Below are 25059 nucleotides of genomic sequence, written 5' to 3' on the forward strand. Positions count from 1 at the left end.
TTGATTTGCCCTCGTCGGTATCGATCTACAACAAAAAGCTCTCGCGCATTGAGTGAGACTGGCGGAAAGTTCAACATAGGATGGACCATGTTTCTGAAGCCCGGTTTCGGGCGCCGCCTGTCTTTCCGCTAACGCAACGGAAATCTACCCATTGAGAACGTATTCCATTAAAACTATATACATTCTATGGATACTATACGAGTAGTGGTGTGTGGTGACGAGGGTGTGGGCAAGTCGTCGTTAATCACATCCTTGGTGAAAGAGAAATTTGTGCCAAATATACAGCATGTCATCCCGCCAATGAATATTCCCCGTGATTTTTCGGATTCTCGCTACTCAGTGAACTCGACTATCTTGGTAGACACCTCTGCCTCAAACATCTCCTCCCTTCAGTACGAAATTCGTCAGTCAAACGTCATTTGGTTGGTGTATTCTGATCATTATACCTATGAAAGGATATCCCTATATTGGATTCCGCTCTTCCGATCTCTGGGTGTGAATTTGCCAATTATCATATGCAACAACAAGAGTGACATTGACACATCTACAGAGTCATCCACAGCGCTGAACGAAGAGTTTATTCCGCTTTTGAAAGATTTCAAAGAAGTTGAAGCTTGCATCAGATGCAGTGCCAAGGAGAACTACAATGTCAACCAGGCGTTTTACCTATGCCAGCGTGCAGTCACACATCCGCTTTCTCCATTGTATGATTACAAAGATGGCTGCTTGAAACCTCTCGCAGTGTCTGCGTTGAATAGGATCTTTTACCTCTGCGATAGAGATCAAGACGGATATTTAAGTGACGACGAGTTTCTGCTGCTTCAGCAGAAATGCTTCCACAAATCCATAGATATCACCGAATTGCAAACCATTAAAAACACATTAAATGGTATTATACCTGGCTCAGCAAGTGAAAAGGGAATTACAAGCCAAGGATTCCTCCTACTGAATAAATTTTATGTTGAATCTGGGAGACATGAAACGATCTGGGGGATACTTAGAGCATTTTACTACACAGATTCTTTGTCTATCGATGACAAAGTGTTATACCCTAAAATTGACATTCCTCAGCACTCAAGTGTAGAGCTCTCTCCGATTGGTTATAAGTTTTTAGTTGATTTGTTCATATTATTTGATAAGGATAATGATGGTGGTTTGAATGATCATGAACTCGAACGTTTATTTTATCCAACTCCTGGTATTCCAAAATCGTGGAAAGACAACAATTTTCCTAGAAGTGTGGTGTGCAATGAACAAGGATATGTGACTCTTCAAGGGTGGCTTGCTCAGTGGTCTATGACAACTTTCTTAGATTACAAAACAACATCTGCATATCTTGGATACTTCGGTTTTGAAACAAAAACATCCAACTCCAAAAATACCTATTCCACATCCTCTGCTTTGTACATTACGAAACCGAGGAAGTTTAAAAAGAGGAATGGAAAAGTTTATAGAGCCGCAGTCAACGATAGAACAGTTTTTAACTGTTTTATTGTAGGTGCCTCTGGATGTGGCAAGTCATCGTTACTGGAATCTTTCTTAGGGAGACCGTTCAGTAATGCTCACTCTCCAACAATTCAACAGAATATAGCAGTAAACAATGTTGAGTTGATTGGGGGGAAACAATGTTACTTGATTATGGAGGAACTTGGTGAAGTTGAACACGCTATACTCGATAACAAGGAAAAGCTGGATTCATGTGATGTTTTATGTTTTGCCTACGACTCCTCGGACCCTGAGTCATTTCAACACTTGATTGAAATCAAACAGATGCACAATTATTTAGACAATATTCCTTCCGTTTTTGTTGCGTTGAAAGCAGATTTAGACAGACAACAACAGCGCTCAGATTTCTTACCCGAACCTTACACCAAGTCTTTGCACCTATCCCCACCACTTCACATCAGCTCTAATTGGCTACCGTCTATGAATGAACTCATGAGTCACTTGGTTGCAGCAGCTACCAACCCCCGTTTCGCAACTCCTGGTCTCGATCCAGAGCCTACTGAGCCTGAACCTCTTTTAAACTCATTCACCATTGGCTGTGGAGCCATTGGACTTATGGCGGTAGCGTCAGCGTGGTATTTGCACGGGTACCTTCTAGGCGGAAGAAGGTGATTTTGATACAATCTAGCAGGCGAACTCAATGTATAACGTATTTTTTAGAGATATCTATGTTTAGCCCGTAGAACGAACATTTCGTGGGAGAAACCATTGTACGACCGAAATTGGAAACCGAATCAAGCTGCAGCGACATGATTTTCGACATGATTTTCGACATGATTTTGGGTTGCAACTCCGGGAGACGAAGGAAACCAGGCGAATATGCGAAAGAAACGTTCCAATTGGTTCCTTCTTGATCGTTAGTGAATGAGTAAAATAACAAAGATCAAATGTCATCCATAATACCCACATTAGTCTATGTCTCGATTGTGGCATACTCCTATGTGTTTTCTTTGCATATCAAAGCCGTCCATGGATACAGAGATGATCCGATTATCATCATTTTCAGAACCAAAAGAATAGCGTTAGTAACCATTGCTAATCTTTTACTTGCTCCATTTGTCCTTGTGCATGTACTCAAGACAGTACCTGATGTTAAAAGTGTCTTTAGGATATTGGGAATACTTGACTTTTTCCACTTAGAAGTTTTCTCCAAGATGCTGAAAACTCTCTTCTTGTTCATGATGTTATTTTCCGGTCCACTTTTAGATAGAATAGTCAATCAGGAGTACATGGAAAGATATTCCTCCACCATTGAAATGCTAAGAGATCTTCTTATTGCTCCTTTAACGGAGGAATTCGTTTATACCTCTCTGACGACTGGATCCATCTTAGCGTACGAACTTTCCAAAAAACCATTAGCATATTTGGCTACACCATATTATTCTTCGACCGAGTTCCATAATAAAAAAGAATTTGATATATACTTGAAACTCAGCCCAATACTATTTGGATTTGCCCATCTGCATCATGCCATTGAACTGAGAAGACAGAACAACAGCTGGGGACAGATTATTATTACATGCGTATTTCAATCTATTTACACGACTTTCTTCGGGTATTTAACAAATCGGGTGTTCGTTAATACTGGAAGCTTGGCTTGTTGTTTTGTTGCACATTCATTCTGCAATTACATGGGATTTCCCAAGTTAAGTGTCTCGGGATGCAATTCTTACAAAATTATCTATTGGGCCTTACTTCTTTTCGGCGTGTCAAGCTTTAGCTCTCGATTTGATAAAATGACGTACACTGCTACGAATAGAATGTAAGTACGCCTTATGTATATATTGATTCGTATGCAGTTATATGAAGTTTTTTGAAATGTAAATCTAGAAAGAATGCATCGCTATAAAGCTTTATTTTTTACATAAGTGGAGTAGTAACTTCGGTAGAAGTAACCACAGAGCCGACCTGCTCTTTATCGTTTCTCTCTTGCTCCTTTGATTGAATCCATAATGTGTGATTAACCAGATTTAAGTAGGAATACATGAAGTTGCTCAAAAGCACTTGCTGTCTTAATTGCCTCTTAGGGTCTGCAAGTTTCAAGTGACTCAAACGATAAATTGCACGTTCCACTTGAACAGGGAATCTGTGATCCAACATGACGAGAGTGGAATTTGAGACTGGTGGTAATGGGAACCCAAAAGCAGAGTCTCTCATCTCAAGGGGTTGATTGGGCTTACTTGGACGTTCGTTCTGCTGTAATGTTTCCTCAAGTGACCTTTTGATCAACTCATTAGATTCTGCCTCTGGAGAAACTGTTGTTTCTGGGGCCTGTGGTTGCTGGACACTCTCATTAGCAGGAAGAGAAAGTGCTTGATTCACCATGGTGGTAGTCATCACCGCTGATGCATTTGGATCACCATTAGTCAAATCTGTTGTACCTGAGCTTGTCAATATATCATTTGAGGTTACAACAGTTAGGCCGTTTTTAGCCGCTGAAGGCAAATCACGCTCGACTGAAGTAACAGTAGGAGTTGACACAGTCCCAGGTGATGAATGCGGTATTTTTGAGGCTAGAACTGTCTGTATAAGTTTGGACTTTTCACCCTCCTCTAAACTATTTGTTAGAGTACTCTCATTGGACTCGTCAGCTAAAGAAATCTGATCGATTGCCCTCGAATCACTTCTTTCAACCCCTTTGTTAAGTGTCAAACTGCTGTCTCTATGTTGAAGAGAAGGATTGTTCTGCGCATTACTTCCTTTTGTTTTGATATCTGTGTTATCCTTTTTATGCTTATGCTGGAATCCAAGTATGCTGCTGCCTTCAGTTTTCTCTTTTTTGTTGTTTGCGTCAGACACACTCTCACTAGACTTGTTTTTGGAAAGAATGTTACCGTGGGAGGAAAAGAGGCCTACCCCCAGTTTTGGAGAAGAGCTCATGCCATCGTGAGCTTTCTTGATAATAGACGAGGAAGTCGATTCGGATTTTTCTTTTTCTTTTCCCTTTTCCTTTTCCTTTTCTTTATCTTTATCTTGTTCCTTCTCCTTCTCCTTCTCCTTCTCCGCTTCCTTTCCCTTTTCCCTTTCCCTTTCCTTTTCCTTTCCTTTGTCCTTATCCTTGTCCTTCTTACCACCAAAAAATGATTTGAAATCTGCTTTTGGTGAACTCAAGCCAGATTCAGAGCTATGAGATAGTGATCTTTTGACTTTGAAGGCAAGCTTTGGCTCTTCTGTGGATTCGGTTGCATGTGAAACACTACGTGGTTTATCACGCTTGATCTTGAAAAATGATGAAAAAGAAGATTTAGTCTTAGACTTGCCATCTTTCTCCTTTTCTTTGTCTTTTTCCTTCTCCTTTTCCTTGTCTTTTCCTTTGTCGATACCTGTATCGATTTCAGTTAGCTTATTTGCCACTTTAGGCCCACTCGGATCCAATCCATCAAAGTGACTTTGACCTTTACCACTTTGATTTGCATCAACAGCGCCAACCACCGAATCCTTAGATCTGTTGCGTATTTTCTGATTTTCAAGCTCATTAGTGAACGATTTAATCCCATCCGCAGATGAAACTGGCTTTGTATCATTTATGACAGCTACTCTTTCATTGACTAGTTGTCTCTTGGTATCTAAAATACTCTTGTCATTGGCATACCTATTTCTCGAATGGCTTGTTTGGTTAGTGGAATTCAAAAAATTGATTCTAGTTGCATCGGGCGAATCTGTCGGAGACATAACTGGACTTTGTTGGTTCGTATTGAAGGGACGATATATGTTTTGAGCCTTTGGCAGATTGTGTTGTTTGTCTATCGGACTCATCTGAGCATGAGTGAGGTTTTTTCTTTGATGCTGTTGATCCTGGTTCGAGTTGAGAATTTGGCCTTGCTTTTGGTTTGGCTGATGTTGATGATGGCTATGAGATTGAGGAATATTTTGCTTATAAGGAGAATATTGTTGCTGTTGTAGTTGCTGTTGACGCTTTTGGTGATCGAATTGTTGCTTTGGGTAAGGTTGGCGGCCTTGCTGTATATAAGGTTGGCGATTCTGTTGTTGATGCTGCTGCTGATGACGGTGTTGCCGTTGTTGCTGGTAGTTGCTATTGTTTCTGGATTTGAGCATATCATCGTATGCTCTATTATGATTATTCAAAGGAAGATTAGAAGAAACAAACGCAGACGCCGGAGTACTAGGAGTGGTAGGAGCTGAAGCCGACCTGGCTGATTTTGGTAAATCTGGAAGACGGCTTGAAGGAGTCTTCGAATTAATAGGTTCCAACTGTGGCCTGCCCAAAGGTTTCTGGGCGTTGTGAATTTTCTGGATATCTTTGTAAACATGAACATGAGGGTGGGAACGGTTGTTATTGCTCATCCCTCTTCTCGACTTTTGGGGCATGTTTGGCAAATTAGGCAAGATTGAAGGGGGGCTGGAGGTCTGCTGCCTTCTGTAGTTTGTCCAACGTCCCCTTTTCAGGTTTGAGGCAAAATCGGAGGGTTGGCTGCTGTTGCCGTAGTCACTGAAGCTGTCACCTGAATCGCTTGACTTGAAACTCATTTCGACTAAATCGCTGTCAATCTCTGAACTATCATTAAAGTCGTCGCCATCGGCCTCAAAGAAATCATCTTTGATGAACAAGCTTTCACGGGTCTTATTCACGTTGTTCCTTAACAGCAGCTTCCTTGATCTTGCACGATTCAAAGCCATACTATCATTTGGAATCTGATCGATGTTGTTTGCCTGATCGTTACTGTCATCATTGTCACTTTGGGAATAGACCTCTTGTTCAAGTTTGGAAAAACCGATAGACCTGGTGGATAGGGATCTGGCCAAGGTTACTGCGTCATTGTTATCCAAACCGGCACGTTTGGAAAGTGTTTCCAACTGCACGGTAAGCTCTTTCAAAGATGGTTTGCGTATTTGCAAACCTCCTTTCTCTCTCTCCTTATTTTTAGTAACGAGTCGATTTTCCTTGTCTTGTTCTGCAAGGTTCTGAACAAGGTCATTATCGTCGTCGTCGTCGTCGGCGTCATCGTCGTTCTCATTGTCGTTTCCATTTTTTCTATAGGTGGTATTGTGCTTGGTGCTTCTTACTGTCCGGTTCAAGTCACGCAAGGAAGTTTCTCTGTTGAGCGACGACTTGATTGACCCGGATCTCTGCAGCTTTGTCTGTATTCCGTCGACGGTGTTCTGGACATGTTTTCGGAAGTTTTCCGGGGAGAGTTTTGGGTGGGCGGTGGCTGGTACCCAGATGATGTCCGAGTCGCCGAAGGAGGATTCGGGGTCGAGGAAGTCGACGCTGTCGTCGTTGAAGTCGATGTCCTCATGCTGGGTGCTGGATGCGGACAGCTTGGACAAGCTGGCCAGGTCTGCCTCGCCAGGCGCCCGGTGGCCCTGTTGCAGGCCGGCACCACGGCCTTGGCTCGCCACAAGCTCGTCGTCCGAGTGCCGGGGGTTGTAAGCCGTGGTGCTGCCGCTGGCGTTGCTGCCGCTGCGGCTGCTGTCGGCGTCGTGTTCGTCGTCACTCAGGTACGAGTCGAAGGAGCGGCCTAGCGAGGAGGCCGAGTGTCCCGAGAGGACCGACGTGGACCTGTCCAGCTCCGGGTCGTGGCCTTTGTTGTCCAGAAAGTAGCTGTCGGTGAGCGGCAGGTCCGGGTCGAAGTTGAGACTGTTGCCGATCGAGAGCCGTTTCAAGCGCTTGACCGCGTTGTACTCAAGCTCCACAGCGGCGGACGCCGCCTGGAAGTCCTGCTGCACGGGTTTCCTCGGCGAGGACGTGCTCGATATGCTCATGGCGTGTGTGCTGTGTGTGTCTGTGTGTCTTGCGACGGCTCAGTCAAAGGAGTGTGGGGCGTGTTGAGCAAAGATGGCGCAGTGCTGCAGGTCGGACCACGGCTGGTGTCTGTGCTGTCTGGGGCTGCTGCCTGTGTGGGAGGGTTCGCAGTGCTGTGCCGCTGGGGGTGGTGTACGAATCTGTGTTGTTGCTCGTGCGCCTGCGTTCAAGAGTGGGCGTGGCGAAGGCTCTTTGGCTGCGAGGCGGTTCGCAAGAGGGTGCTGGCGGACGGAAAGCACAGGAAGCAGAATGCACACACCGACGACGTCTTGTGCTCTGTGCAGATCAGCTCCGGTCTCTGTCTCTGCCCCGACCTGTCACCTGAGCCGTCGCCAAACCCGTCGCCACCTCTCTTGTGTCTCTCCCCCCCACCCTCACGCTCTCCCTCACCCTTCCTCCCCCTCGCCTCGCCTACGCGCAGTGGCAGCAAAACAACAACACCCCGCGCCCGCGACTGCGACACGACGCGGCGGAGCTTCGCGTCGCCGGCGGCGGAGCAGGCAGGGGCTGTTGACAAAGGATCGTGGGGGCTGGCGGACGGGCCGGCCACACGGGCTGCACCAGCTGCAGCTGGGATGCAGGCTGAACGCCAGAGGCACCTGTAGAAACTTCCCCCGTCGAAAACGGGCGTCTCTGCGGCGAACAGGCCGTCTGCAGGACGGTCCCCCGGACCCGGATGACTGATTGCCCGGCCAGACTGGCGGCCTCGGCCGTTTTTTTTCCACTTTTTCTCATTTAGGGCGATTTTCCACCACCGTCCTGGCACAGAAGAAGCAGTATATATCTATCAGGGAGTGCCTTTGGTGAAAGGTTTTCTGTCCGGTGCAGCTGGAATCCTCTCCGTCACGGTCCGCCTCTGCCAGTACCATTGCCGCCATGACCAGAGAGTTCACGATTAAAGTGCCGGCGTCGTCCGCCAACATCGGCCCCGGGTTCGACGTCCTGGGCATCGGCCTCAACCTCTACCTGACGCTGTCTGTGTCGGTGAACGAAGCGTCCACTGCGTCGACGAAGGACCCCTACAACGCAGAGCTGTCGTACTCGGGCGACGGTAGCGGGTCTGTGCCGCTGCAGTCGGACCTCAACCTCATCACGAAAACAGCCCTCTACGTGCTCCACGCCAACCACGTGCGTGCGTTCCCTCCGGGCACGAGGATCCACGTCAACAACCCGATTCCGCTCGGACGGGGGTTGGGCTCGTCGGGCTCCGCCATCGTCGCCGGCGTGCTGCTTGCCAACGAGATCGGCTCCTTCGGCTTCGACAAGAACCGCTGTCTCGACTACTGTCTCATGATCGAGCGGCACCCGGACAACATCACCGCCACCATGATGGGCGGCTTTGTCGGCTCCTTCTTGAGAAACCTCTCGCCGGAGGAGGAGACCGTCGTGCACGGCGACCTTGGACGCATCCTGCCCTCGCCAAACACCAGCGCCGACTACGTGCCTCCCAACGCCCCGCTCGACCTCGGAACGCACGTCAAGTACCCGTGGAACCCGGTCATCAAGTGCATCGCCGTCATCCCGCAGTTCGAGGTGAAGACCGAGGACAGCCGCTCGGTGCTCCCCTCCTCGTACTCCAAGAAAGACGTCATCTTCAACTTGCAGCGTTTGGCGGTGCTCACGTCCGCCGTCGGAGACCTCAAGCCTGCGCCAGAGGTGATCTACAACTCAATGCAGGACTCGCTCCACCAGCCCTACAGAAAGGTGCTCATCCCAGGCTTGACGGAGATTCTTTCGAGCTTCACCCCGCAGACCCACGACGGCCTCCTCGGCATCTGCTTGAGCGGCGCCGGCCCAACCATCCTCTGCTTGGCAACGAAGAACTTCGACGCGATAGCCACCGACATAATAGCTCAGTTCAAGTCCCACAACGTGGCCTGTGAGTGGAAGTTGTTGGAGGTCGCCAGCGAAGGCGCAGTCGTGGAGCAAGGTAGCAAGCTCTGAAGACGATATCAACAAGAAGAGCATCAATAATAACAACTTCCCCGCTGAAATGAGAAGGGCAGAACGGCGGAACGGGCGAAAATCACCTCTCTGGAATCCCTGCTTTCCACAAGTGTTTGAATTGAATAAACAATCGCAACAGCTGCAGCGTACCCCTTTGCCAACCCACCCCGGTTTGCCGTCAAGTGTACTATAAAAATTTAATTCTTGAATATTAGTTTTTATATAATTAGTAAACTATGGAATAAAGAACAAAAACGAACTTCGAAACTTTTCTTCAATTATGAAAACTAGGATTTTATTTACTTATTGTTGTATTACACAGATGACGGTGGCACGGATATCGAGACCGACGGCAGGACGGTATACGCGGTGAAAAACCACTTTTATATATAGTGAGTGTTTGCCTGGGCTTGTATCCTTCAGCTTTTCTTTAGTGTTTCCTCTCCTTTTTGTAGAATCAGCTGAACTCTCCAGCTCTGGCGGCCATCAAAAGACCGACAATCAAACCAAACAAACCTAAAATACTACCGAAAATCTCAATGACCAAGATCTTCACAAACAACGAGGAGTCTGCAGCGTCCGAAATGGCGGCGGTCGAGCCGGTGATACCAACGGCAACACCACATATGAGGTTGCTTAGTCCCACTGTGAGACCGGCCCAGAATAAGGAATATCCGGTATATAAGTTCTCGACGGTCAAGATGTTGTCAACAGCCACGAGCTTCGATGAGAAAACAATGGCCATGATAAGCCCGTAGATCGCAACAACCTCGCAGAAAATGATACTGATGAGGTTCTTCGTGGTGATACGTGGTGCCTTCACACCGGCACCGATGACGGATGATCCGGTAATGAAGATACCCCACGCGGCACCGACAACCGAAAACCCGATACACGAGACAATACCAAGATTGGCCCACATGTATGGTGACACGGACTCAAGGAACGCTCCAACATTGAACGCTTCTCCGGATTCATTGAATAACATGTCTATATTGCACAGAAAGACGAAAAAGAAACATTGTTAGTATCAGTCCTTGATCAATATGGCTTCTACTGAAAAATTCTTACTTACAACCTCCAACGGTTAACAATGCAAACGTGACAATCGATGTGTAAACTGAAGACATTGTGTACTGTGCTGCTGTATTCTGCTGTTTTTTCTTATTCTAGCTCTTGTGCTATTGTGTCAACTCTTTCAGCTGCAATCGTAACCTGTCTTATCTGTCTTTCTTGTCCTTGTAACTGTTCTGGTGAGAATGAGTGCAGTTCAGAACTTCAGATCACAATCAATGTCTTGCCAGGCAATAAATCGTCTTCACTATCTGCTCAACAGTCCTTCTTCTCTCCGGACCCATTTCTTTGCCCACAACTTTCATTCATCTTCACCACCCAAAGGCCTATAGACATGCTGCTTCCCTCCACGCAGCCGCTGCTGCCTCTGCCACTAGCGACAAGTTTCTTTGCAGCAGTCCCTTAGGCCGATCGGCGCGAATTGACTGAAATGGCCCGTTTAGTCTTTTAGGCTTGGGTTATGTGTATAACTTTTGGATGTTACCTTACTTTATAGACATTCTACTTTGCTGCTACAACCAAGCTGTGAACGGTGACGCACAGCACACTATACACTCTCGAGGACTCATTCGTAACTTACGTAGTCCGGGTTTTTCTTCAAGATGACCACACCTTCCATGGATGAGGCGTATGCAAGATATTCGTCAGTTTCGAGCTCTGCTCTTTCTCCAAAGCCTAACAAGACCGGAGTGGAATGCGTCACCCATCCTGTGATTGTCTTGGGCTTACCAGCAGCACCGACGGTGTCGACGGCCTGTCCGACTCGTACGTTGACCTTTATTGGCTCCAAGTTCTCATCAACAGTGACTAGCATACGTGGTCTGATGGCTGGTGTTAGGTAGTAGAGGAGGTTGGAGTTCTGGTCTAGAATGAAAGCCTTAGGGTCGAGCAATGCTATACAGACCGTAAGGAGTCCGGCAAGTGAGACCTTGGATAAAATTTGCTTGTCGATGGAGAACGGACTCACCGTGAGTGTGCCCTTACCCAAGTGGATCAGACCTTGGGAGATTCTGGAAACGAATAGTCCATTCTGATCGTTGATGTAGTAGGAAGCTAGCTGTCTCAGAAGTTGTGCCAATCTGGCGTTGTTGGTACCAGCTCCAACTAGTCCCATACCAAAAATCGCGTTGTAAGCAACCTCCATGTCTTGGTCATGGGAGTATCTGGAAAGCGTTTCAAACACATTCATTTGTGGATTACTAGCAGAAACCAAACCCATAGCAAGTGGAACAGCCCTTTTTATTATGGCCTTGCCATAGTGCATCAAATGCTCGAAATGACGTATAGACATTTCTTGTCCAATCTCTTCACCCATACAAATCAACGCGAGACCTAGAACAGCAAACCCCTGGTAGAGGTCATCTTCAGCCAAATCGTCTTCCTTCTTTGCGTCCGACGCTTCCTCGCTGCTGACAGTTTCTGTTTTGCTGTCCTCAATTTTGGCCTCTCCCTTTTCGATGCTTGGCTTGACAGTAGGGTCACTTCCTCCTTCGATGGCATTGTTTTCGATATCAACAGGCATGTCTGCAATTTCAACATTATCTTGGTTATCAGTCTCCATCACACCCCCATCGTTGTCGAGTTCTGCATCAACTTCTGCATCGGCTGCTGCCTCCATCTCGTAAAAGTCGTTGTCATCTTCATCATCCTCGTCATCTTCATCATCTTCGCTGCTGTCTGTAGGCTTGGTAGTACACATTTGCAATAATTCTTGGATTTGTAGCACGTTACCAGTTCCAGCATAGGAGCAAATTTTAATAAGAACCTTTAAGGATTTGGAAATTGGGTGCTCAATCGCATCAATGGTTTCAAGGACATCATCGACTTGATCGTACTTGCCCATGTATAATAAACCGAGACCCAAACACATGAATCTGATCCATTTGGATGCTAACTGAGTTGGATCTTTATCTAACAAAGATTGAAGAATAGTATCAGTAATTTCGCCATTGCAAGTACCCACAAAAGTGTGACCCAAGGATAAAGCCGCCAATGACTGAATTTCCAAAGTATAGTTTGAGTCACTAACAATTGGGGTTAACAAGTTCAAAACATTTTCGTTTTCACTTCCAGCATATGCAATACCAAGACCAGTGATTGCATATGTAACAATCAACTCATCATCCCTTTCTCTATTGTGAACGAATTCTTCTAACAAATAGTAGGTTGATTCGACATCATCATGAACACCATTAGTTGAAATACCCATTCCCAAAACAGCACCTGCTCTGAGTTTCGTATTTTCATTATACTGGAATTGATCCAATGACTGCAAGCCATTTTCAACGTTCCACAAATTCACTAGACCCAAAGAAGCAACAGTAGATAGCATACCTTCATCCTTTGTCTTGTAAACCCATTTCTCCTTTGATATGAGTTTTTCGTCACTGTAACCGGCGTTTAAGAAACCGTTCACAAAAGCAGCAGCGAGATTCTGCTTTGCACTCTCCAATTTGGAGGATGAAGCATAGAAAGATGTCTCCAAATGAGATTTATATATATCTTCTGGAACTTTTGGTGCCAACAAGTTCAACTCGGTGACCAAGTATTGGAAGTATCTATGCATGTGATTGTTGTTGATACATTGCTGGACTTCTTCGTTCTCAACACTAAAGCCGTAATTTTGCTTACCAAGAATGAATCCCAATTGCTTTTGGACAGAGACATCATTTGTCGACTCAAAAACAGACTTCACCAAGGACTCGTCACCCAATCTGATGGCAAGCGTTAAGGCTTCAGTTAATCTATTGTTTTCTAAATAGATGGTGAAAGCTGTGTTAAGGAAAGCCAAATCATCTGGCGGTGCCAACAATGGGACGCATGCAACCATGTAGGAGCAGACTCTTTTATATGTATTTTTGTCAACATACTTGGATAGTTTCTCAACTTCTTCAATCTCTAATAACAAATCGACAGCCTCAGCTTCAGCGTTGTGCTTCAAGAAATAAGGGGCAATTATGCTGCTCAATTGAACAAGCTTGTCTTTTGGTTCGCCGGCATCCAAACCGGCCTCATACTCATCACCAATTTCTAGAGACAAGTGTCTTAAGTATTCATGTCCCCATTCGCTCATGGTGTCATCAATGTGACTTTTCAATCTGTACTTCAAACACACTCTGACATACTCTTCACCGTCTTCTTCGGAGTATGTCATACCCAAAACAGAAAGGACGTCATAAAGCTGCATCAACAATTCCTTGTCCTTCCACGACTGGTCTAATTGGATTAAGGAAGGATAGAAAGGTCTCAAGAATTTCAATGGCTTCGGAACAGCAGTCATGGACGATGTTGATTCTCTAATAAATGTCTTCAAGCTGTCCAAAGCAGGCTTGTAAAGCTCAGTTTGAGAAGACATCAACCGTTCAACCAACATCTCCAATTCATTCTTCAATTGCTGGTCTTCTTCATTTAACTCTTCCTCTTCATTCTTCTTCTTTTGATCTTTATTTGAGCTTGTGGCAACAGTCTTTGCTGATTCTGTCGCAACCGCAGCCTCTTTTTCACTGACGGGAGCCATTCTCTATCTATGATTCTGCTATCTACCGTCAGAATATATCTATATTGACGGAACGATGTATGCTACTCTCCAACTCAGTAAGAGCCACTAATCTTGTGACAAGTGCAACGGCGTCTGGAGCATCCATTTCAGCATCTCAGATCCATTTTTGCCACCGCCCTCGCTGTCTCGGCTGGACTACTTTCTTTCTGTCTCGACACAGGCGCAGAGAGATTCTCGCATCTCGTTGAGAAGGGGATTACCTAATCAGAGGGAGGGGGCATACACATTACTATTATACAACATTACATATCTTCGCTGAGAAGCCCGTTGATGACCCAGTTTAACTCGTCCGGGGTGCCTATATCCTTGTCCTTGAGAGCAAGATTGATCTTCGGCACAGGATCGTCTGGATGGCCGGTGGTTTCGTGCCAGATGGCCTCGTGCGACTTCAACAAGTAGGACACGTCTGTGACTTTATTTGGAACGACATATAAGTTATGCTCGTTGTTTTCGTCCCATTCCAACACTTTTTCACCATTGGTCCAGTCTGTATTTGCCTGCAGTGTTTGCCGGCTCACAAAATCGTAGTCGTCATCATTTTTGAGCATGACGTCGTTTAAATGGTCGACTGTCCCATAGGGTTGGATCATGTGGGGTGTTAGACTGAACGAGTCAAACAAATCCTCTGTGGTTATTGTCAACTTCTTACGCTTTGTACCTGTTTCAACGCCGCAGTTGTCTATTGTTGCCCCCTTTTTCTCCAGAAAGTCGTCCACTTCGTTTGTGGTTTCTTTGGATGTATCCACACCCTTCTTATCTGCATCTCTTTTGGCCCTCACGTTATCTATGACATTGCCGATGATTGATTTCAAATGGTATTGAAGTCCCAGATAGAGAACATCAACAGCCTTCATCGACACTCCGCCCAACAATCCATGTTCTCTTGCCAGACCCAACATTATGTCTCTCATGCGCTTCCTCTCCGGTAACTCGTACGTTTCCGTGCACAACGGCTCGTTGATCATATCTAATATATCCTTCACCGAAATCAATGTCATCTCCAAATTGTTGCTACCTTTTTTATTGGCATTCGCCTCGCTTGATGCGGCACCAGTCGCAGACGGGTGGGGAGAGGAAGAAGATACAGATGACGTGTTGTTTGTGGTCACAATCGGCACTTTCGGAACCATTGCCTGTCTACTCAAAACCATCACATTTTGAATCATACCTTTCTTTCCGGACTCCTTTGTAATGCCTTTCAAACGCACCCTTTCACGGATAGAAAGAGACAAAACGTCTTTCTTCAACTGTTCGTACTTCGAAGACTTACTGCCAATCTTCCGTTTTTTAGATGTGTTCCCGAATAGACTTGTAGATATCCCGTCCAGAGGCTCTACCCTGTAGCAATTCGCCAACATCGACATTAATAAACGGTTGTGCATATGTCGGGTTCCTTTTTTGCTCAATACAGGAGCAATCTGCTCCAAAAGCTCTGCTCTCGAGAGCTTCCCCACAATAAACAACGACACGGCGATCTGGTACGCGTCCCACCCATTACCAAGTGTCTTCTGGAACTTTGACACAAAACTGCTGATCTCCACCCTCTTGCTTGTCGGGTGATGAATTTGGTGTTGCTGCTGGTGTTTGTCATGAAACCCGTTACTCTTTCCGCTCCCGTTACTACTGCCTCCGTTGGGAGGAGCATTGCCCGTGGTGGTGGAGGCACCTGCACCACCCACCGTGGACGCCGATAAATGTGATGCCGCAAGCATGATAGGGTGCTGTAACCCTAAACTCGATTTAATTATTTCTGTCTACGCCTCTCCCCCTTATCATCTTCTCCTCCTCTATGCCATCATCACCTTCTTTCCGCCTATTCTCATTTTCGTCACCAAAAGGAGAAAAAAATGGCAGAATTACCGAGGCGCTTATGTCAGCATATGGGCTCTAAAAATAGAATGACATAGAGTGCATTGCCGTTTTGTTGTGGTTCAGTTGAAACTTCGGGAACACCTATTTGTTCTCGTTTCTACTTCCATCGGTTCCTCCTGTGGTCCGGCATAGGAAACAAAGTTCACAGCAGTTACCAGCTGGAATAGAAAGACAAGCCAAAGCGCCATGTCGACCTCCCTTGAGTATTTTAACCCAAACATGTACCACGTTTTCCGTGTGTTCAACCAGAAATTCATTGTCGATAAACGCTTTGAGCTAATTAGAGGATTAGGCCAGGGGGCTTATGGTGTTGTCTGCTCTGCAAAATGTACGGAAACGGAGGAAGGGGAGGACAAAGTTGCCATCAAGAAGGTGACAAACGTTTTCAGAAAGAAGATTCTTTGCAAGCGTGCTCTCAGGGAGATCAAGTTGCTTGCCCACTTCAGAGGGCACAAGAACATTATCTTTCTTTGCGATCTAGATATAATTCCAGACTCAAACGGCAACTTTGATGAGATTTTTCTCTACGAAGAATTGATGGAGTGCGATTTGCATCAGATTATCCGCTCCAAGCAGCCATTGACAGATTCACACTACCAGTCCTTTATCTACCAAATCTTATGCGGGTTGAAATATATTCACTCTGCCGATGTCTTGCACAGAGACTTGAAGCCGGGAAACCTCTTAGTCAACGCCGATTGTGAGTTGAAGATCTGTGATTTTGGTTTGGCAAGAGGCTACTCAAGTGATCCTGAAAAAAACCAAGGATTTTTGACTGAGTATGTGGCAACAAGGTGGTACCGAGCACCAGAGATCATCCTTTCATTCCAGGGTTACACCAAGGCAATTGACATGTGGTCCGTTGGTTGTATATTGGCTGAACTTTTGGGAGGCTCTACAATTTTCAAAGGGAAAGATTATGTTGACCAGTTGAATGAAATTTTGCGTGTTCTTGGTACCCCTGATGAAGAAACCATCCAAACGATTAAATCATCGAGAGCACAAGCCTATATCCGGTCATTACCATTCATGCCTAAAATCCCCTTCAATGCTTTATACCCTGAAGCTGAACCTCTGGCGATAGATTTACTGGAGAAGCTTCTTACCTTAGAGCCGAACCAGCGTATCAATGTCGATGAAGCTCTTGAACATCCATACTTGGAGGTGTGGCATGATCCAATGGACGAGCCCAACTGTCCAAAAAAGTTTGACTTTGACTTCGAGGCAGTAGATGATTTAGGTATGATGCGTGAAATGATTATACATGAAGTACGTGCGTTCAGAGACTTTGTGCGCCGTCCCTATACAGGAGAAGAAGAGATTTTTGATTCATCCAAGTTTTCTTATCCAAATGAAGGAAACAATGCATCACAAATTCTTTTGCAACAGGAACAGCTACAGCAACAGCAACAACATAATTTACAACAGCAACAGCAACAACAGCAACAGCAACAGCAACAGCATGAACAGCAGCAACAGAACATACAACAACAACAACAACAACAACAACAACAACAACAACAACAACAACAACAACAACAGCAAAATTTACAACAACAGCAGAGCTTACAACAACCACATCAACAACAGCAACAACACCAGCAACAAAAGTTACAGCAGCAACAACAACACATGCATCAAGATATGATGCCATCCTTACTCACCCCAACTGATGCCCTTCAGTACATCGACCAGGACCTTCCTCCACACCCGGAGGAGATGATCTTCGAGAACTCGAATAATATTGACTTAGAGCAAGAATTAGCTTATGGCCTCGATGGCTACGGTTTTCATTGAACTATACAAAAAGGCAAAGACGTCTGCTAGTAGTGCACACGCAAAATGCCCTGATTTATAAAGAATGTATTTATAATTTTGAGATTGAAAGCTTACCTTTTATTACTACTATTATTATTATTATTATAGGAATACAGTACTAAATTTGATAAAGAAAAAAAGGAAACCCGATGCGATAAACTAACCATATAAATCTATAAAAAAGCGATCATCCATGTGACCATTAGGCTTTACTGCATTGAGAGAGTAGACGTCCTCAAACTCACCGTCAAATGCCCTCTTCAACCAAGTAAATAACCTATCGTATACAACCATACCTGCGTTGTGCCAACGAATGCTGTGGTCACTATCTGGGAAAACGTACATGTCATAATTTTCAACACCTGCAACATCAAGAGAGTCGATAAATTGCATACTGTTCTGGAAATGAACATTATCATCACCCGTACCATGCATTAATAAAAATCTTTTTGCGTTTTTGAATCCTTCGGCCTCACCAACACGACAGTTTTTGTAGCCTGTTGGGTTTTGTTGTGGAGTATGCATATACCTTTCCGTATACACGGAGTCATATAATTTCCAGTCTGTAACTGGAGCAACCGACATTCCATACTTGAAGACCTCACCTTGATCGTGTTCTAAAGTTTTAAGGGTCATGTATCCACCATAAGACCATCCCCAGATAGCAGTACGTTCTGAATCGACGTATCCCAAGGAAATCCAATGCTTAGCTGCTGTAACCTGATCCAAAACTTCATAATACCCCAAGTTGTCCCTAACAATATTCCGGAATTTCTTTCCCTTGAAGCCTGTACCACGTCCGTCGACAGTGACAACAACTGCGTCCAGTTCAGCTGCAATGACAGAAGAGAAAGAAATCGAAAATGGCTTTTGTACTAGTTGAGAACCCGGACCCCCGTAAACAAAGAATAAAAGCGGATATTTCTTCTGAGGATCAAAGTTTAAAGGAAGCGTTTCCTTGTAGTTGACTGTTAGGCCTTCATCTAAGGTTATATTCCCAAATTTGACTTCAGGAAGAGAATATTCGTCCAAAGTTTTTTGTAGATCGGTATTGACTGAAAAATCTTCGGAAGAGCCTTTATGTAAATCTAGCAATTTCTGATACGGAACATCTGGGCCTTGATAAGACAATAACAAATATCGAGCACCTTTGGAGAAAGATACATCGAACCATCCATCTTTACTGACATCTGTCAGGTTTTCCTTTGAAGCACCTTCAAGATCGACGGAATAGACGTGTCTTTCAATGGAAGATTTCTCAGTGGAAACAAAGTATACCTTGTCGCTGACAAAGTCATAAGCGGCAGCGCCGTCTACAACTTCCCATTCTCCCTTAGTTAAGTAGGCTTTTGGCTCGGAAGCATTTGGAGGAGAAAAGTAAGCCAAGTGTTCATAGCCATCAACGGCCATCATGTCGATGTAACCTTCCAAGGGTCTTTTCTCCGATTTCGGAATGTGGATGGTATTATGAGAGATTTCGAACCAGGATTTATCATCTCTCCCATCCTCAAATCGGCTTACGATTGAGGACATCTCGGAATCGGACAACGGACATGAGACAATAAATATTTTCAGAATATCTGACTCTCTATTAGTGACACGCACAAGAACCTGTTCATTTCCAACCCAGGTGACTTCTGTGATCAACCTATCGGTGTTGTTGATTTCTTCATCATTGTAGAAAGGATCCGAGGCTGGGAGTTGTTTGAGGGTGTCGTTCGACAAATCATAGATGAGGATGTCGACTATTGGGTTGGCAAAACCTGCCTTTGGGTACTTGATGCTCTCAAGCGTCGGATAGGAGGAACTGTTTCCCGGGCTATTCTGAACGAAGTAGGGAATAGGGAAAGTCGGCACTTCTGTGTCGTTTGAGCGTAAGATGACAAGATGGGAGGAGTCTGGAGACCACCAAAGGGCACGGTCACTTTCAAAAACCTCTTCCTCGTAGACCCAGTCTGGCTTGCCGTTGAAGATTTGGTCGCCGCCGTCAAAGGTGATTTGTCTGCTGGCGGGACTGAAGAAGTCAGACACATCGTTGACGTAGACGTTATTGTTCAACACGTATGCGATTTTGGAGGAGTCTGGGGAGATGACAGACAAGGCGATCTTGCTGTTCTCCTCGGTGCTCGATGCGATGATGGGCTGGATGTCCTTTGTCTCGACGTTGTAAGCGAAGTATGCTGCAAAAAACGAATGTCTCCAGTTGTGGCGTTTGTTGCACGTCAGAAGAGCGATTTTCAAGTCGTTGCTGAAGGTCACAGACTCCACAGCATAAGTCTTGTTCTGGTACTCTATTGAACTGCCGAGGTCGTAGAGCACGGTTTTCTTGGCCGAGTCTTGCAAGCTTCTCAAGTAGTAGTTCCCCCTTTCAACGACGATGTAATCTCCGGAGTCGTTTGTCAAGGATTCCGGGGTTTGGATCCACTGTATTTCTTTGCTTTCGGCGTAAAACGTCCCATTTCTGACGTCTTTGAAAGTAAGTGGTCTTTTGGCTTTTGCGTCAGCGTCAAACGCCAAACCCTGTATTTCTTTATCTGCTGGATGGTAATCAAGCTGCCTCTGCAAACCAAGCTGCTTGTGGTTCACGTAGAGACTATTAACCTGAGAGAGCAGCAAACTAGTTCCGTACACGAGCACTATCGACACCAGCGATATGTACCGCCAGGAAAAGGAGGTGTTTTGAGAACCGGGCAGCGGCATGTACTCCTTGCTGTGCATCCTGCTCTGTTGCAATGTGTGTGTATGTGTGTGTGCCTGTGTGTGAGACTTTGTTTTGCGAGTATCTGTAGCAAAGGCGGATATTGGGGGAATGCTGCAAATAGAGAAGAGCCGGCAGAGGAGGGGAGGCAACACAGAAAGAGCAGAAAGAGAAATAGACAGCTTGATAAAGATGAGAGCTATGACGGCATGGCTCGTGATGACCCCGGGGAGGCTGGTCTGCTTTTTCGCTGATATAAAACGATGAAAAAGAACGAAGGGGGGGAATCACCATTCGCCCCAAATGCCCATAGACACCGCGCCGAGAAGGTACTGCTTATAATTCAACTGACTTAGCATAGGTCCAGCCCGTTCGTTAGTCCTTTGGAAAAGTTGAGAAGACTTTACATCCCTCTGCTTACTTCCACTAGACTTGTATGGGTCAGAGAACCGGACACAGTGACCATATTCTTCCAACTCTTTTATCCTAATTCAATGCAGTGCGCCACTTGGAGGCTGGGGTTCCAGGTGATCCAAAATCATCGGAGTTTTGGGGTTTGAATAAATCCACCAAAGAGAAATCTTCAAAAAAGGATCTAATGTACTCTACTTGCCCGACTTTATTTCTGGAATCATGTTTAAACCAAGAGTGTCAAATCTTGCATATGATGGATTTACGAGAAATTTTCATGTTTATCGCTGGAGCGAATGATGAGGGATGATGTCACTGATTAGAGCACTTGCACTGTGAATCAGTATACATGACCGATTCCAAGCATTGCTAGCTTTGCTAAGGGAGCAGGGTTGCGAGGTCGTCTCGAAGGGATTGCTGCAGCCGTGCAAAAAGCTTTTCCACGAGGCTTCACGGTAACTCCGTTAATCCCATCCGTCGGATATAACCTTCGGGAGAACCGCATGTGGCCATAGGGGGTACACATATATGACATGCCTCAGCTGAAAGCTTTCCAGTTGGGCAAATGTACTCTACATCTTTTCTCATTTCCATTGTAGAGTCCTATAACCATATTTCGCAACGCCCAGACAGCTTTAATACTACACCAGTGCGTAAATCGATATACATCATGACCACACCAGCACTTCCAGCTTTACTCACACCTGCCCTCAGCGACCGTGATGCCATAGCTGATGCCCTCTACCGAGGAGTCATGGCTTTTGACACCGCCGACGATGCTCTCTTCAAATCTGCCCTGACTGAGGATGCCGTTTTGGTCCTTAACGGCACTGTCATGGAAGGCTATGATGCGATATACAGTGGATGCTATGCCAATATCGCCAAGATGGACACCAACCATTTCCTCACCAACATGCGTATCAACATCACCGAGGAATCCAAGGCTCAGGTGTCATGCTCAGCTCTTTCTCAACACTACCGCGGTGGAGAGGGCATGAAGCCTGGCTCTGATTTCTTGCTTGCTGGAGGCCTTTATGCGGTCGAGTTGGTTAAGGATGCTAGAGACGGATTGTGGAAGATTAAGCATTGGACTTTAAAAACTACTTGGGGACAGGGCGATTGGGGAGTTTTCGGAAAATAGTTCAGGTTCCGCTATATCATTATACATGTTTTCTCATACTTTGCGCCTGTTTAATAAGATCTTATTTTACTGTTTATTGTGCTGATTTATTATCTGTCATTACTGAAAGTACATCTGTAGTGATGCTAATATTTTGATGTATTTCTGTGTTTATTCCGATGAAAGTTTGATGGTAGCTTTGACGGCATGGCCGTCTTGATGGACCTCGAAGTCGTTAGTTTGCTTTATAGGCAAGTGTGAATGAAAATAGTATGCGGAGGGTTGCGTTGAACTCTACGCGTTGGCCTCTACGCGTTATAAAGTATACGAGTGTGCGTACGTGCCTATGGTAGAGCCACTTGGACAGTGGCAGCGTCAGTCTTGGAGCTTCTGAGCATGGCATCGACAATGGCTAAGTGGTGGAAGGCGACCTCGGGCCAGCAGACGACGCTACCCGGCTCGCCGTGGAGTTCTCTGCCGAGCTTTTCGAACTCCCTAGCGGTGCTCCAGAACTCGTCCTTGATGAGGACCTCCTCCTCAGTCTTTTCGTCGCCGGCTGTGTGGCCGCCCGTGCGTACGACGAAGCGGTTGCCCGTGGCTGGAGAGAAGTCGTAGTAGACGCTGCCGTTGTCGCCGAGGATCTCGAAGAAGCCCTTCTTCTCTTTGTTGCCGAAGGCGCTGCCATAGTTGAACGAGCCGACGACACCGGAGGCCATCTTGCAGAGTGCCCAGACGACGTCGACGTCACCGCTCTGTGGTCTCACCTGCACGGTTCGGGCGTTCAACGCCTCGACGTTGCCGAGCACGGACGTGAGAAGCGCCAACTGGTGCACACCACCGTCGCTCAAGAAGCCGCCAATGTGCTCTGGGTTCTGGCGCCAGGAGGTGCTCAAGTACTGGTTGTTGAAGTTGAAGGAGCCCGTCGAGTGGTAGTTGAAGCCCACCACGGTACCGATCTTCGCAATAGCGGCCTTCAACTCGGTGACCGCCTTCAAGTACACCCAGTGCTCGTTCACTGCCACCAGCACCTTAGGGTTTTCCTTCGCAAGACGCACAATCTGGCGGGCCTGGTCCAGATTCGCCGCAATCGGCTTCTCGATCACCACGTTCTTGCCGTACTTGACGGCCTTCTCGACGGCCTCGAGGTTGTACTGCACGGGCAACAACACGTCCACCAAATCGACCTCCGGGTCCCTGAACGCATCGTCAAACTCCTGGTACACCTTGAGTGCAGGCGTCGAAAGGCCTGCAAACTCCTCCGCTTTGCTGGTGGTCCGGTTGAAGCACGCCACCGGCTCAAAGTATGGGGAGTCCGTCAACGATGGCAAATGCGCCTTTTTGGCGAAAATCCCTGTGCCAATGATGGCGACCTTAGTCTTCTTGATGTTTGTGTTGGACATTGTGCGCTGCTCTGCTGTTCTACTGTTTTGGGGGGTAATTGATCTTGTCAGACGCACAGAGATGTAAAACAGGCCTTCAGCACAGCAAGTGGATAAGCAAACAGGTGGCAAGATAATCCGGAGCCCTAACCGGAGCCCTCTGGGCCATCTGAAAAAGTCAACACGGGTCGATCGGCTCAATTTTCGGCGAAAATGGATTTTTTCAGCTAGCGAGAGTCGGCATCAGAGAAGAAGGTGGTGAAGACAGGAAAGAAGAAGGCAGAAGGTGAAGAGAAGAAGGTGATGAAAGAAAGGAGAAGAGAGGGCAGGACCACAGTACAGGAGAAGCGCAATGAACTCGATCAAGACTGCCAACCAGGTGCTCCAGAGAACCAGCGAGTATCTCAGCTCGGGGCTTGTCTCATCACAGCCTGCGTGGTACAAGGTGCTCGCACACAACACTCCTCGCCATGCGTTCAACAAGAGCGTGCGGTTGGAGGTGTTGGAGAAGACGAAAGCGGAAGAGGTTTCTGCGATCAGCCACATCAACGCGAGACTGGCGGATGGGTTTTACGTGACGAAGGTGAAGGTGCAGAAGAAGAAGGACGTCTCGAGTCTGTTGAAGTCACAGCAGCTGCACTTCATCGAGGACGACCTTCGTCTGCTCTTCTACAAACAGCACCCGTGGGAGCTTGCCGATCCAAAGAACCTCGTGGAGAACGAAAACAATCTTGGCAATGAGAGCTTCGACTGGAGCCATCTGAGGCAGTTCGGGAAGAAGCTCGACGGGGAGAGCGTTGTCCAAAGAACCATATACCTCATGGAGACGGAGAAAAAGACTCTCCTTGACTCGTACGAGCAGGCGAAGTTTGAGTACTACAGACTGAAGATCCAGGACGAGACAGAGATGAACGTTGTCCGGGAAGAGGGCGAGATGTTCGGCGCAGTTTATCCTAAGACCGCCATCGAAGAAGGTTTCGACAAGGAGACCGAGGTCCTGCAGAAATGGAAGACCGACGCCGTCGAGCAGACGAAGATCCTTGACGCCAAGTTCAGCAACAAGGACTCCTCCGCCACTGCCTCCGCAGACACTACCGCCGAGAACGAGCCCGCCTTGACCGAGGAGGAGATCTTCAACAAGTTGAAGCTCTGATGCGCTTCTGCAGCCTGACCACCGAACCATCTGTCTATAGCACTAATTTTATAAATGATAATATTTCACCTAGAACCACTCTCGTAAGGTACGTAAAAATTGTCCACTCTGAAAGCCCGTTTCAGGAGACTGGGTCTCCTGCGATGCTGACTTCAACGTTTGTGTTACTATGCGTGATTTGGTATGTACAGTTGTATAAACAATATATAGACGGATCAGATCCAGCGCTTTTCCTCCTTTTCTCTTCTCTCCAGTCTCTTTCTGTATTTGGCACCTCTGTGCTTGATGAGGATGTTGTCGACCTCTCCAAGCGCATCCTGGATCTTCTTCTTTCTTTCCGCAAACGTTCTCTCCCACTTGTGGCCCTTAGGATACAAGACACCCTTCAAGATAGGCGATGCTTCGTGCTTCTCGGCAAAGAACTTCTTTCCGTTGGCGAGAGGTGGCATCAGATCCGCAATGCCAAACTTGTACGCCAGCTTGTAAAGGTCACTCTGGCGACGTAGACTGTAGAGTGGCTCATGTGTGCGTCCGGTTACCGGATGACGGTTCGCCAAAAATGGGTTGGCGTCCTCGGCATTGCAGGCCGTTGGCTGGTCGGCGTACTTTCTGATGGGTGCTGGTGGGAATTTCGTGAAGAAGTTCTGAAGCTTCTCTGGAAGCTTCGCAAAGGCTTCTGCAGAGGAAACGCTGAACAACTTGCTGGCAGACATCGTAGCTGGTCCGGTAGTGGTATCTGTCTTTGAAAACTCGAGGAA

The 25059-nt window shown here is 46.5% G+C and overlaps 13 protein-coding genes across 13 annotated transcripts; 6 read left to right on the plus strand and 7 right to left on the minus strand.

Moving 5' to 3' along the window:
• Positions 1 to 161: 161 nt before the first annotated feature.
• Positions 162 to 2228, plus strand: PICMEDRAFT_16847 (hypothetical protein). Its single transcript, XM_019161362.1, has one exon. It carries the CDS (start codon positions 187 to 189, stop codon positions 2116 to 2118), a length of 1932 nt encoding a protein of 643 aa, XP_019016656.1. The 5' UTR covers positions 162 to 186; the 3' UTR covers positions 2119 to 2228.
• Positions 2229 to 2338: 110 nt separating this feature from the next.
• PICMEDRAFT_141231 (hypothetical protein) lies at positions 2339 to 3319 on the plus strand. Its single transcript, XM_019160232.1, has one exon. It carries the CDS (start codon positions 2394 to 2396, stop codon positions 3270 to 3272), a length of 879 nt encoding a protein of 292 aa, XP_019016657.1. The 5' UTR covers positions 2339 to 2393; the 3' UTR covers positions 3273 to 3319.
• Positions 3320 to 3366: 47 nt separating this feature from the next.
• On the minus strand, positions 3367 to 7230 carry PICMEDRAFT_12005 (hypothetical protein; the record flags this gene model as incomplete). Its single annotated transcript, XM_019159864.1, has 1 exon — positions 3367 to 7230. The coding sequence occupies one exon, from the start codon at positions 7228 to 7230 to the stop codon at positions 3367 to 3369; it is 3864 nt and encodes a 1287-aa protein (XP_019016658.1).
• Positions 7231 to 8146: 916 nt separating this feature from the next.
• PICMEDRAFT_73064 (hypothetical protein) lies at positions 8147 to 9214 on the plus strand (the record flags this gene model as incomplete). Its single annotated transcript, XM_019164369.1, has 1 exon — positions 8147 to 9214. The coding sequence occupies one exon, from the start codon at positions 8147 to 8149 to the stop codon at positions 9212 to 9214; it is 1068 nt and encodes a 355-aa protein (XP_019016659.1).
• A 272-nt stretch (positions 9215 to 9486) lies between these two features.
• Positions 9487 to 10584, minus strand: PICMEDRAFT_16850 (hypothetical protein). The gene is made up of 2 exons (XM_019161363.1): positions 10293 to 10584; positions 9487 to 10207 (listed from the first exon to the last, which is right to left on the minus strand). Exons 1-2 carry the CDS (start codon positions 10345 to 10347, stop codon positions 9675 to 9677), a joined length of 588 nt encoding a protein of 195 aa, XP_019016660.1. The 5' UTR covers positions 10348 to 10584; the 3' UTR covers positions 9487 to 9674.
• A 110-nt stretch (positions 10585 to 10694) lies between these two features.
• On the minus strand, positions 10695 to 13904 carry PICMEDRAFT_16851 (hypothetical protein). Its single transcript, XM_019161364.1, has one exon. The coding sequence runs from the start codon at positions 13806 to 13808 to the stop codon at positions 10857 to 10859; it is 2952 nt and encodes a 983-aa protein (XP_019016661.1). The 5' UTR covers positions 13809 to 13904; the 3' UTR covers positions 10695 to 10856.
• A 39-nt stretch (positions 13905 to 13943) lies between these two features.
• On the minus strand, positions 13944 to 15644 carry PICMEDRAFT_16852 (hypothetical protein). The gene has a single exon (XM_019161365.1). The coding sequence runs from the start codon at positions 15560 to 15562 to the stop codon at positions 14093 to 14095; it is 1470 nt and encodes a 489-aa protein (XP_019016662.1). The 5' UTR covers positions 15563 to 15644; the 3' UTR covers positions 13944 to 14092.
• A 199-nt stretch (positions 15645 to 15843) lies between these two features.
• PICMEDRAFT_16853 (hypothetical protein) lies at positions 15844 to 17615 on the plus strand. Its single transcript, XM_019161366.1, has one exon. The coding sequence runs from the start codon at positions 15909 to 15911 to the stop codon at positions 17517 to 17519; it is 1611 nt and encodes a 536-aa protein (XP_019016663.1). The 5' UTR covers positions 15844 to 15908; the 3' UTR covers positions 17520 to 17615.
• An 84-nt stretch (positions 17616 to 17699) lies between these two features.
• PICMEDRAFT_73069 (hypothetical protein) lies at positions 17700 to 20258 on the minus strand (the record flags this gene model as incomplete). The annotated part of the gene is made up of 1 exon (XM_019164370.1): positions 17700 to 20258. One exon carries the CDS (start codon positions 20256 to 20258, stop codon positions 17700 to 17702), a length of 2559 nt encoding a protein of 852 aa, XP_019016664.1.
• A 1061-nt stretch (positions 20259 to 21319) lies between these two features.
• PICMEDRAFT_73070 (hypothetical protein) lies at positions 21320 to 21790 on the plus strand (the record flags this gene model as incomplete). The annotated part of the gene is made up of 1 exon (XM_019164371.1): positions 21320 to 21790. One exon carries the CDS (start codon positions 21320 to 21322, stop codon positions 21788 to 21790), a length of 471 nt encoding a protein of 156 aa, XP_019016665.1.
• A 323-nt stretch (positions 21791 to 22113) lies between these two features.
• PICMEDRAFT_73071 (hypothetical protein) lies at positions 22114 to 23169 on the minus strand (the record flags this gene model as incomplete). Its single annotated transcript, XM_019164372.1, has 1 exon — positions 22114 to 23169. One exon carries the CDS (start codon positions 23167 to 23169, stop codon positions 22114 to 22116), a length of 1056 nt encoding a protein of 351 aa, XP_019016666.1.
• A 349-nt stretch (positions 23170 to 23518) lies between these two features.
• On the plus strand, positions 23519 to 24238 carry PICMEDRAFT_20888 (hypothetical protein; the record flags this gene model as incomplete). Its single annotated transcript, XM_019162173.1, has 1 exon — positions 23519 to 24238. A coding segment is annotated over one exon (720 nt), but the record flags the coding sequence as incomplete, so codon positions are not given.
• Positions 24239 to 24516: 278 nt separating this feature from the next.
• On the minus strand, positions 24517 to 25014 carry PICMEDRAFT_35272 (hypothetical protein; the record flags this gene model as incomplete). The annotated part of the gene is made up of 1 exon (XM_019162932.1): positions 24517 to 25014. One exon carries the CDS (start codon positions 25012 to 25014, stop codon positions 24517 to 24519), a length of 498 nt encoding a protein of 165 aa, XP_019016668.1.
• Positions 25015 to 25059: the final 45 nt, after the last annotated feature.

This window comes from Pichia membranifaciens (genome assembly GCF_001661235.1).
Source record: "Pichia membranifaciens NRRL Y-2026 unplaced genomic scaffold PICMEscaffold_4, whole genome shotgun sequence".
NCBI lineage: Eukaryota > Fungi > Ascomycota > Pichiomycetes > Pichiales > Pichiaceae > Pichia > Pichia membranifaciens.

What these genes read in the sequence shown, in the direction of transcription:
- PICMEDRAFT_16847 (XM_019161362.1), top strand. Translation starts at nt 187, where the DNA reads ATGGATACTATACGAGTAGTGGTGTGTGGTGACGAGGGTGTGGGCAAG.
- PICMEDRAFT_141231 (XM_019160232.1), top strand. Translation starts at nt 2,394, where the DNA reads ATGTCATCCATAATACCCACATTAGTCTATGTCTCGATTGTGGCATAC.
- PICMEDRAFT_16850 (XM_019161363.1), bottom strand. Translation starts at nt 10,347, where the DNA reads ATGTCTTCAGTTTACACATCGATTGTCACGTTTGCATTGTTAACCGTT. An exon ending in ATTGTTAACCGTTGGAGGTT is followed by an intron (nt 10,208 to 10,292) that starts GTAAGTAAGAAT and finishes TGTGCAATATAG; the next exon opens with ACATGTTATTCAATGAATCC.
- PICMEDRAFT_16851 (XM_019161364.1), bottom strand. Translation starts at nt 13,808, where the DNA reads ATGGCTCCCGTCAGTGAAAAAGAGGCTGCGGTTGCGACAGAATCAGCA.
- PICMEDRAFT_16852 (XM_019161365.1), bottom strand. Translation starts at nt 15,562, where the DNA reads ATGCTTGCGGCATCACATTTATCGGCGTCCACGGTGGGTGGTGCAGGT.
- PICMEDRAFT_16853 (XM_019161366.1), top strand. Translation starts at nt 15,909, where the DNA reads ATGTCGACCTCCCTTGAGTATTTTAACCCAAACATGTACCACGTTTTC.